The sequence below is a fragment of the Lonchura striata genome, chromosome 1 (genome assembly GCF_046129695.1).
Source record: "Lonchura striata isolate bLonStr1 chromosome 1, bLonStr1.mat, whole genome shotgun sequence".
Lineage (NCBI taxonomy): Eukaryota > Metazoa > Chordata > Aves > Passeriformes > Estrildidae > Lonchura > Lonchura striata.
The window spans coordinates 48200114-48212086 of NC_134603.1; the positions used below are offsets into that span (position 1 = coordinate 48200114).

General features: G+C 43.6%; 1 protein-coding gene across 1 annotated transcript in view; it reads right to left on the reverse strand.

Moving 5' to 3' along the window:
- COLEC12 (collectin subfamily member 12) overlaps positions 1 to 11341 on the reverse strand; it is a 93715-nt gene extending 82374 nt beyond the window's left edge. The window contains exon 1 of the mRNA XM_021551511.2: positions 11218 to 11341. Coding sequence (XP_021407186.1) covers positions 11218 to 11224 — 7 coding nt within the window. The 5' untranslated portion in view covers positions 11225 to 11341. The remainder of the gene's footprint in view (positions 1 to 11217) is intronic.
- Positions 11342 to 11973: the final 632 nt, after the last annotated feature.

Genomic DNA, 11973 nt, shown 5'->3' on the forward strand with positions numbered 1-11973 from the left:
GCCTGTACAGGGACAGGAGTTGGATTTGATAATCCTTGAGGATCCCTTCCAACTCAGGGTATTCTATCATTCAATGATTCCATCATGCCTTTTGTTCTTATCTTTGCAGTATGCAAGCAGGAATATGCTAATAATCACAAGGTTATTTTGTCAGAAGCCGAATTTCTCTCCATTTCCTTCCGTCAGCAAAGAAAAAGGTTGGCATCAGCAAAAAAAACACACCCATGACTTTTTTTAAAAAAAGAAAATGTCTGTGTTCATGTGTTCATCCTCCTTGCACAAAGACAGCCCCTTGTTCTGCTGAGTCAGGAAAGGCAAAAGTTCTGCCTCGTCACCAGCACCGGCCCTGTATCAACTGCTGGGAGGGCAGCACGGCCCAGACTGTTCCCCTGCTTCTGTATTTCCCAGAGGGAACAATTAATGAATGGTGAAGGAAAAGCAAGCTCAAAGCAGATAAACGCGTGTGATGGAGTGAGAAGTCTGTGTTTAGTTAGATCTTTTTTGCTCACAGACTTACTGCACATGATTGGGCTGCTCTGCATCACGAAACTGGGCTAACTGATGCCACAGCTAACTTGGGACAGCGCAGAGCCTTTGGAGGATGAATTCAAAGGCAAAGATACAGTCTAAATGATTTGTGTGTATGTCTCCAGCAGAAAATCTGACTTGTTTTTCCTTCTGACCTGTGAAATGCCACAGACAGAAGTCTCTGAAGGAGACTGTGCCTGAAGCAGCAGCAGAGTCCATGAAATGTGTAATTTTGCAGAACTTCACCCTTTACTCAGACAGAACAATGGATTAAACAGCTAAAAACATATTCATCACCAGGTAAGACATTTTGCTTACTGCCAGCAGCACTCCTGTCCATATCTTTAGCTAGACTCCCAATTCAGATGTGCACTTAAGAAGTGGAAGAGTCAGCAGATGCTCCTTAGGCAAAACAAACACATCCTGGTTTTGAAGAGAAAAAGAAACCTTTGAAAAACCAAGCCAAACAAACTCTCACAATTGTCCCAAATGTTATCTGAAGACAAGGCCCCCAAACTAAACATGACAAATACTAATAAACCATAAACAGTCAACAACAAACTTCTCATCCCAGCAGTGAGCTACTCAGGAAAGATCTTCCCCTCTTGCACAAAAGATAAAATGCTGCACAAAATAAGATAACAGCTCCAGAGACCTTAGCTTCCTGCCCTCTCCTTCTATCAGGCTGCAACACAATTGCCTCCTTTGTTTCTCAGGAGTGTAACCTGGTTTATCCAATCTGGATCTGATGTAATACAGCCAGGCCAGCTTTAAATCCTGCAGCTTCATCCCAAACCACATCTCCAATGCCCTCCTCCCAGGCTGACAGATCCTTCCCTAGTTTTCTTGTTTTTCATGCTTAGACCAACAGCATTGGCTTTTACAACTTTAATCACATTTTTGTTTCTTTGGCCATTTTGGTATATGCAACATGTTTATATATCTACATATACATTTCTATATACACATATATTTATATGATTTACAGTATTTGCAATGCTGCATGTTATTCTTTCTAGGGATGGGTTTTTTCCTTAAGCTTTGAGTACATTATAAATTATTCGTTCACCTCCTAATTTTGAAGAGCACTTCTGATATTTGAAATAAAGAAGTGGAGATGGGCAAGGACAGTTATGTCAAGTGCTGACTCGTCTCCCTGATCAGTACAATCTCAAATTTATCATCTCTGTGAGTTATCCTGCAAGGGGCAGTCAATGTAATTTTAGGGGAAGTCTATAAAAAATATTTAACAGACAAAGCTCAATGTTCTTTCAGTCACAATTGCAACTTGTCTGAAATCATGTGCAAATATGGTACTTTAAAATATTAACTGTAATGTAACAAGTTTAAGGGAAAAAAAAAAGATGGAGGAAATTAATAAAGCAAGCTTAGACTAAACATTCAGAAATTACAGCACTTTGGAAAAAGAGACTAAGATGGGTTGAAAGTCCTACCTCAGAAGAAGTCTATGTTTGAAATATTAAAAATTAAGTTAACAAGCAAGCCTATAAATTTAAGTCCCAAGGCAAAGCCCTGCACCCAGCCTGCTCCTCCCATGTGTGTTGGGCAGTATTGTCCTTAGTGCAGGCAGCAGAAACTTGATCCTCAGCTCCCTGTTCCAGTGCTGGAAATATTAAAATTGTGTCACAAGTTCTACAAAAATCTCAAAGCTTCTGAATATCTTCAAATCAGCAAAATACAGGAGAACCCGAGTTTTCATTTAAAAGTTAACAACTTTTCTAGTGAAAACTATGAAAATGTGATCTGTTATGAATTACAGAGGTTAAGAAAAAATACACCAAGTAAGAAGGCAAATACTATGAACACCTCCAGTATGTTTTAATGACTTAAGCTGTTAAAGGCAATATAATTGTGGCAGAAATTCATGAGCTTTGAGCACCAGTGACTGATCTTAGAAATGGAAATTCTGCAATTTCACATCAACAGTGTTCACACTTGAGTGAGTGAGTGAGTCTGCAACTGGTGTATGAGGGGTTTGCTGGACATTGTGAAAGCCTTAAGTTAGAAAAATTTTTCTTTAGTTTAAATCCAGTCCTCAGTTACAAATAGGCATTAATATGAAGGCAAGGCTTATTTTCATAAGTGAAAAATATGAAGGCAGACTCCTCCTTGAAGCAGACAATCAAGTAGAATTTGTTGTTATGTCCAGGTCACAAGAATTAACTCTTTAGTATGGGGAAGACTAACCCTAACTCAACTGAATTAAGACACTCAACTGAGCTCTCAGCTGTGAACCAAAATCCAGAAAAGAAAGATGAAGAAACTTGAAAATCTGGTCTCTTATTCCACTGACTTGTACAGAACTCTGGCAGCAGGAAGGTCCATAAAAAAGGTGAATTTTGGGCAAAAGCATATGTGAGCAACCAATTACATTTAACCATGTAGGAGAAGGGCCACTGGAGATCTCCTGTTTTATTGGATTTACAAGAGCCTCCTTGAATGCTAGAACAGATTGTCATGGGGATATTACAGCAAACTGCTAAAAATCACTGTCTCACTGTGGCTGAACAGCAATACATCAAATGTTTTAAGGAGTCAGTGCAAAGTAGGAGTTCTGGTCCAAAAAAAAGTAAAAAACAAAACAAAACAAACAAAAACCCCCCCAAAAAAACCCTTTGAGATATTTTGGCAATACCCATGCTCCACTGAGTACCAATGCCAGATTCCACTTGCCCTCCAGTTATAACCTATTACTGCAACACCTCTAGTAAATACAGTTGTAGAGTTAAGTAAGTTACAGTGCAATGCTTCAAAGGAGTGGGAATTGTGAAAAGGCAGTTCAGCTGGGGATTAGCGCAGCGAACAGAGGGAATTCATTTAATCTAAAACAAATTAGACTCTCATTTGATTTTTGCTAGTGGCAAAGCAAATCTGTGGAGTAGAACTGTTAAATTTCTTGTTCTTAAATCTTAAATAAATTAATCATGGATCACTTGTGAGTCACTCTGAGGTCAAGTAAGAAAGAGCTGGCCTAGAGCCAAAATGAATGCTAAATCTGCCCCTGAGACAATATAGGGTATAAAACCACAGCACCAGATCTGAGGAGCCTTTGGTGCAAGGTGGTTTTAGGGAAGTTGTTTCCATTTTAGCCCCTTCCTTTCATGGGTGTCATTGTTGGCATATGGAAGGTGTTAAAGAAAGCTGCTAATGTACGTGTCCAGCTGTCTCCTTTTAACAGTACACCTTGCTCAGCCATTTAAACCTAATTAACTAATGAGGCAAACAAGATCTCAGAACCATTAGAGATGCTGGGTCATATGGTGGCTGCAGACATGTGGTGTCCAATAATTTTGAGAGCACTTGTGTGCTGTAAACATGGATACAAAGTCCTTGTTTAAGGACTTCATCTGAAGTCTTAAATAAAGAAAAAAACCACAATATTTTACATTGCATTTCCAAATCTGGGAAAGTATATTCCAGGAGAGAATGAGGCATCTGGGCTGAAAATTGTCATGCCAAGTTTCAGCTCGGATTTTAGAAGTTTCCTTATAACCCCCTGAAAACGCAAATTACAGTACATTAGAACTTACTCCTAACTACTAGGCTGGGAACTCAGACTGTAAGATTAATGTGTAGCAAAAATGACATACAGTGTAAGAGTTTCCTCTAAAATAAATTTCTCTTTCAAAGGGCTTTAATGGTTAGACCCCTGCCTTTTCTATTGACTTAATGGGAACTACAGAGCTATATCTCAGTGCAACTCCGTAAAAATTATCCTGGATATTATCAAGGAGACATTTTTACTTGTGCCATTTTGAAAGAAGTTGTGCCCATTTATTGAAAATCACAATATTCCACTCTTTTTAATCCATGAATTAACGTGGATGAAGAACTCTGCTCAGAAATGTGTAACAAGTGCATCTCCTTCATGAGAGAATGCTTGCAGTGTCAAAAAGCTGCTTTTGCCTGCTCTCTCCATCTCAGCACTTTAACTGAAAGGCAAAACCCGTCCACTTGTGAGGTTTCTGTAATATTAACAACTGCTCAGGCAGACAAGAACAGCAACACCAATATCTTTCTGATATCATATTTCAAAAGCTTTTTGAGCTGCCACCAGATTTATTTAGTGAGCATTTCTGCTCACTATTAACTGGGTCTACATTCAAACTGCTGACTTAAAGGTGAAATGGAGCCAGCAGAAGCACAGCAAGCAGCTGTGGCCTTCAGATGTTGATGACTTCATCAGTCTAATTGGTTTCCACTGGTTTTCATAGCTTTTATTCTGGACAGTCTCCTGCTTGTGCTAATGGGCTGCTCATTCCCAGCTCTCTTCACAGATGCTTTATTTCACTTGTCCTCTTGTTCTGCCTTTCTCCACTACTTTTTCCTTATAGGCCCTTTTCATAGTCAAGTCTTTCTCTCTGCCTCTATATTGATAAGTGTGAGAACCCCAGCCTTCCTTTGGGTCCTCATATGGTGGTGAAATTCCTCCTCCAACCCGCGCTTCCAAAGTAAAACTCCGCAGGCTTAGCTGTTCGGTCTCAAGGCAGTTTATTGCTAGTTATCTAACAGATTATGTTCTTGGACTGCGGCTATTTGATCAGTGGCCTGGGTAGAGGCGCACACACACACTGATATCCTCTCTATCTGCTGTCTTCTTCGTCTCTCTCCCCGCCCAGGGCTGCTGCTATCTTTTATAAGATATATTACGTATAACATGTTTACAATTATTCCCCAATACCTACTACCTACGTTGCCAAGTGTTTTTCTACTCTAAACCAATCTGTGAGTGCCAACATCACCAAGAACATGGAGGTAAGGAAAAGGAAGGAGGAAGAACAGGATCAGCCCACTTTCCTCCCTCTTAGAACTTCTGACCCCCATGTACAAAGTGAAAACCCCCCTGTACATGTGTTAAAACCCCCCTGTACAATACTAAAAAAATTTCCCCTCTACTTTGTAACTACTTTTACTATACTATCTAACCTTTTGTGACTGCTCGTTCCACCTCCAAAGTTGGTAATTAATTCCATGGCTCAAACTCAAAATCACAGCTGTTTCCAGCTGCCTGCCAGGGTCTAGAATGCTTCTGACCAAGGCCTGGAACCTCTAAAAATGTCTGAGAGACATTTTGAGTTCCCACAGATAAGCCCTCCCTCACAAAATCCTACCCCACACTTAAAGCACTTCCTGACTGACAGGATCCCAAGCTGACATGTCACACTAACAGTCACTGTTGTTGGATGAGCGTGTTGTGCCCATATTATCCAACACTTTGTCTAGCTTGTCATGCAGCAAACTCCTTTGGACAGGGATTACATGGATTCCGCACTTGCAGAGCACCTGGTCTTTAAGGAAGCCATGGCAGAGGTTTAGCTGAGGCAGTCCTGGAAGAGAGACCACCTCCCTGCATCCCAAAGCATCCTTTGGGATGTTGCTTGAGCTTGGGTTCTGGCAGCAAAACTGAGGCTTTTCCTCAGCTCTGTCCAACCGAGACTGCTGATATGGGAATTTATCTGCTTGTCTTAGTGACTGAAAGAGACAATGTCCTAGATCAGAGATCCTCCCTTGGTACTATTCTATGATTTGGATGGTGTCTCCCATCATTTAATACATGCATAAAACAAACAAAAGCAATAATCGTGACAAATGGGTGCACTTTAATATCTTGGTCTTCATCTATTCCCCTACTGCTGTGCCCAAAAAATGTGAGCACTTATCTTTAGGAACACACACAAAAAGAAGATTGTGAAATTTAGAGGCATAACAACAATCACTCTAGTTTTGTTTTTTAGGCACAAGATGAAGACAGTAAATAGGGGGTTTTGAACAAAACTTGTTAGCCCATAAGTGCCACATTACCATACTGGGGTCAGGAGCAGCTGCATGGTGTGGAGGATCAACCTTAGAAGTTAAAAGTTTAAATCATATCATATTACAGAATAATGATTTAAAAGCAAACAGATATGTTCTCATTAGTGCACTGAAAAATCGTGCCTCCCTGTCAGTATGTCAGAGGAGGCAATTAACAGTGGTATTAAAATGGCATACACATTCCTAACACATGTCTCTATTACCTCCCATTACTCATTCACTTTGTTCCCCAGTGATGTCCCAGTCTGCACCTCAAATTTATGCACCAAAAGGGATTGTAGCTTTAGGTGGAAGCAGTCAAAATTCAAAGCCAATTCATCTTAGGTTGCTCCCTCACTCACACAGACCACACTCACATTGTGAGGAGGATCAGGTTCACTTTCCATGCCTTTATTTTGCTTTCCAAGGGGGTGGGCTGGAAGGAGAGATTCTCTGTTCTGACATACAGAACCTCAGGATAAGGAAGGTTTTGTTAAGCTGAAGATAACTGGGTATGCATCCTTTGCAGTACTGAGCTGGTTTCATCCTTGACATTTGTCCCAGCTCTCTTTATTTTACTCTGTTTTATCTGTGCAAGGCCTGATCAGCTCTCTGCAAGATTACTTTTCCCTCCTTATCCTAGCAGGCAGAAGTGTCTGAACCTCTGGGCACAACAGTCTTTCACTGTGGATCTAAGTAAACTGTTTAGCTGTTGTGACAAAAAAAGGGCTCTGTTCAGCCCTCAGCTGTAGCAAAATCAGTTTAAAATGAATCTATGTTATCCAAAGTAGGAGAAAAAGGAGTCACAGGAGATTTTAAACAATTCTCTTCTTCATAGGGAGGTTTGTCCATGCTATTCTTAGTCCCATGTGGCCAGGAAAAGTAGAATTGAAGCAATAACAATTACAAGTTCTTACTAAAAATGATCCTGTCATAAATCGTTTATATGCTAATTCTGCTCAATATCCTTTGTGGTTGTATAGTAATATTTCTATTCTCTTATAATTTCATAGCTCTGTTTTCCTCTGTATTAATAAGAACATGCTTTGACACACACTTGCATCTTTCTCATCCATATGTTTAAAATCCTCTGTGCTACCACTCAATTCGGGACACACGCTGATTGTATAGTAGCGTTGCTCAGGATTTGTTCTGTGTTTTATCACACATTTATTATAACTGCTCGTGCCTTTGAACTTCTGCTGTAGGGTCCTGTGACATGTCCAACACACACCACTCAGACCTCCTGCATATGTTTCATGTTTATGTCACTATATTCATATAAGTTCAGATATAAATGGACTAAGGAAAGGTTACTGGATCACTCCACTTCTAATCCTTGGTTTTCAAATGCTTTTTGGCTTCTGCAAAATGCTCTGGACTGGATTTTTTTAAAAATTCTTGGTTTGAAGTTTCTATCCAGGAAAGACCTATTTGTAGAGGATTGTTCATTTGATTTTGTGCACACAAAGAAGAGAGAGAGAGAGAGAGACAGAGTCTTTTCTGCAGTGTTACAAAATTAAAACGTTTATTCCTTTGTTATTTAAAATTAGTGGCATCAAAACTGAGAGAAAGACAAAATCTGTCAGGAAGGTAACCATCATATAAATAGATTATTTAAGATTTTTCAAGGTAGTAAAGAAAGAACAAGTGAACTTGCATACGCAGTCAGCTTTTGCTATTATCAGCATTATTTGCAAATTACATCCAAGCTCTAGGTCCCACAGAAGTGACAAGTTTAGCTATACTGATATGGCTTATATGTTAATTAATTGCCTGATAAAAGGTTCACTGTGTAAGGCAAACTTGGGGTAAACTGAACTGGCATATCCTGTGAGAGCTCGGGGTACTCTTATCTCCAGTGCACTGTGCACGGAGCGCACTGAGCCGCCTTTGAGCTAAAGGGGTCCAAGGCAGGCGTTCAGGCCAGGCTGATCCCGAGGCACCGAGGGCTTCACTGCTCCAGTGGAACACAGCCAAGGATGCACCTGTTTCTCCCCCGTGCATCCTTTTGTATCAAATGAGAGGAATGGCACAAGATGGAATATTTGGTCTCATTCCAGCTCTCAAGCACACCTCAGCACTCAAGCATAGGATCCCAGATGATTGTCCTCCAGCACCACTGCTGATACAAGTGGTACACAGCAAGGTGCTTGTGATGGCAGAGAGGGAGGAGGAGGAATGAAAAGAAACAGCTAAGCTATTTTAAGCATCATTAATTAAGAGCTTCTCTGTCATCCTGGAGCAACAGTCCCAAATGATCACCTTGACTTCGTCATTGCCTGATTTTAGGCATTAGTATTAAGTGGTTATCCAAACAGTATCCATATTTCAGAGGAAAATACTTATCGCCAGCACTGCCATGACAGTAGTGATTACAGATAGAGTTTAAAGTAGCAATTACAAAATATATTGCAGCTATATGGGAAGAAGTTCTCAGTTTTATCAATGCTTGTCCCTGTCTTAAATTAGGGCCAATATTTTCAAACATGTGGTGGTGTTTGACTATGAGGAAGTTGTTTTCATTTGTTTCCCAGGCAACGAGTGCTCCTTCATACCCCAATAAATAACTATAACTTAGAAGTATCGTTTGATAAAGATAAATCTGACCCTAAAGCAGACAAATCCCTATATAAATCACATGAATTATTGCTAAAAATATGACAAAGTTTGTGAGCTCAGTGTTGTTTGCTAGAAATAAAACTGCCAGCATATTGAACATAAACTTCAGTTTGTTTTACTGATTTAAAACATAACACATTACAAATACCAGCAATGGAAAATATAATTTATTCCTTACGGATATTTAGTGATGTAATTATTTAGATATTCCTCCATTCTCTGGAGAGGGTAGATACAGAGACAGCTGCAATCAACAGATCTTTTTATTTTTATTGAGAAAAGTGTGTAACTATACAAAGTTCTACAGTCCTACAATTATCACCTACCATCAAGTTTAAGGAGAAAACATGAAAAGCCAAGTCCATACCCAGAAAAGGAAATCATCGAGGCAAAATTTGGTTTGACTCTCTGACTTCTCTAACACTGGCAGAAGCACTTGATGTGATGTTTTGTTGCTTTTCTTTTGCTATTAGCACAGTCATTCAAATGTTCATCTTTGCATGTTTTATTACTGATTTCTGTAACTCTCTGGAGGAAAGAAATAAGATGGCTGTGATCACTCTTGGGGAAGCCAAATGGTAAGGACTAGCACTCCCTCTTGATGGAGTGTGGGGCACCAGCGAGTGCTCCCAGGAGCAGGAATTACATCTTCCCTTTGAATGCCAGTGCTCTGCTTTGCAAAGAGTGGTGGAAGCAGAATGCAAGTTGCATTATATGTCATTCCCATCCCTGGTCCTTTGCATCCCACCTCTCCCCAAAACCCCAAAGAATGGAGTGTAAGGCTCTCAATGGTAACAGGCACAGATTTGTTCTACCTCTACCAGATCCACATCGTTTTGGTTTATTCATGCCCTTACACTTATGCTGATAATGACAAGCTGATGATAAAATTTTTGGCATGAGTAGCCTATAAATAAAGAACATTGTATATGCATTATTTGCCGTATGTTGCATGGCCCTGCAGAGGCACCATGCCACAGTGTCAGAAGTAACTTAAATAGTGTGTGTGTGGGCTTGCAAAATAAATGCCCCCCAAAAGTTTTTCCTCCCTTCAGGCAGCTACTCTGGCAAGTGAATAAATGATCACATAATTTGGTGTCCTAGACTCTGGAAAGTAAGTGTAACTATATGATGTTTACTGGACTCCTGGCATCTGGAATAAAACTCTGCAGTCCAAGAACAGGCACAGTGGTGCCCAAAAGCAATTTTCATATTTGTATGTCTTTTCCTTAAGCTTATTTTTGCCTCTGAAGAAAGACTGAATTCAACTCTCACAACATCCCGACTAACTCCTAAACCTTCCATAATGTCCTTTGATGTTTTCATTGTAAGTATTCCCCAGTGTGTAAAACCTCTGCCTTTTGCTGTAAGGCTATCAATTTTCATAAACAGAAGGCTTTCTTGCACCCCCCATACATCTTTACTAGGTTACAGAGTAGCAGTTTGGCAATCTACTTATTTATTTCATTTTAAAGTATGTGATACCTCTCAGTCACAGCTATGTAGGACAGGGTCAAATGTTCCACCCATTTAAAACAAAAAGAGGAGGAAGGGAGGAAAAGAGTGAAAAAGGAAAAGAAACGAAGTTTCAGTTTGAACAGATGCAAAGTAAAGACAAAAATTTTCCAGTCGGTGGATGCAGAGGAGAAATATGCCAAATACATTTCACAAGCCAGTTAAGCTTCTACTGGCACCTAATCACTGCCAGATGTTTAGAAGCAACACCAAGAACATCTCAAAACGCTGGCAAAAAATAAACAAATCAACCAGGGAGAAACACAACTCTTCTTCTCGGGGCACCGGCGAGGGGGAAGATAAAAGTTGGGTGCCGAGAGAAGCCGCGCTGCGGGGAGAGCACACGCACATGCCGGGACACACTCACGCGGGGACAGCCCGCTCCAGGACCGGGACTGACCGGCACACTCCGAGCCGCGGCGGCGGCGCAGACCCCGCACCCCGGGGTCGCGGTGAGACCCCCGCTCCGCCGCTCCCGGCCCCGGCTGCCCGTGCCCTGCCCGCAGCGGCGAGCCCTGCCCGCCACCTGCCCGCACCGTGTCCCGCCAGCACCCTGCCGGCTTCGGCTCATCCGCGGGCACCCTCCCCGAGACCGCCCTGCCCGCGCTGTGCCCGTGCTGAAGGCTGTCCACGCTCCCGCCGCCGTGCCCGCTCGGTGCTCCCGCACGCCGCCGTGCCGCCCTGCCCGCGGTGCCCGGCGCACGTGTGCGGGCGGCAGCGCCCCGCTCCCGTCCCTACCTTTCATCTTGGCGCCGGGGCGGCTCGCATAGGACGGACGGGGCGCGGCGGGGCTGCCGCCGGGAGCGGCGGGCGGCGGAGCGCTCCCTGCCTACTGCCGGGCCATGCCCCCGCCCGCAGCCCCGGCCGCTGCCGCTCGCCCTCGCTCCTCGGCCGCCGGCGGCACCCAGCCCTCGCCGCCAGCCCCGCGGAGCCCGGCCCGGCCCCGCGGAGCCGCGGCTCGGCCCCGCCTCCCTCCCTCCGCCCCGGGGAAGGGGCCGCGGCCGGGGCCGGGAGGCGGGGGCGGCTCGGGGTCCCGCCGGCGGACGGGGTGGGGGTGCCGCGCCCCGTGGGTGTCACACCCCGTCCCGCGGGGGTCCCGGGCGGCGGGGCCGTGGGCAGCAGGGGCTGTCCGTGGGGAGCAGCCCGGGACGGGAGTCACGGGGCACCCGGCAGTGACCGGGAGAGCTCGAGCGGGATGTGCTGTTCCCGGCAGGAGAACGGCCCTGACTGCACTCCCCACACCCGTGCGGGAACCTGGGGGGTTCCACGTGAGTGTGATCTCTGCAGGCTCCCCGCAGCAGCGTGCCTCACACGCGGCACGCCGGTGGAGGAGCCGAGGTGCATAGCCATCTCCTGGGAAGAGGCTGCAGGATGTGCGAAATTCACCCTGGTGCTGAACGCAGGGCCACGAGAAAGTCCTGTTGGATTCAATGGGACTGCGTGCACTACAAGCACTGGAGAGTGTGCGTAAATATTTGTGGGATTAGGGATACA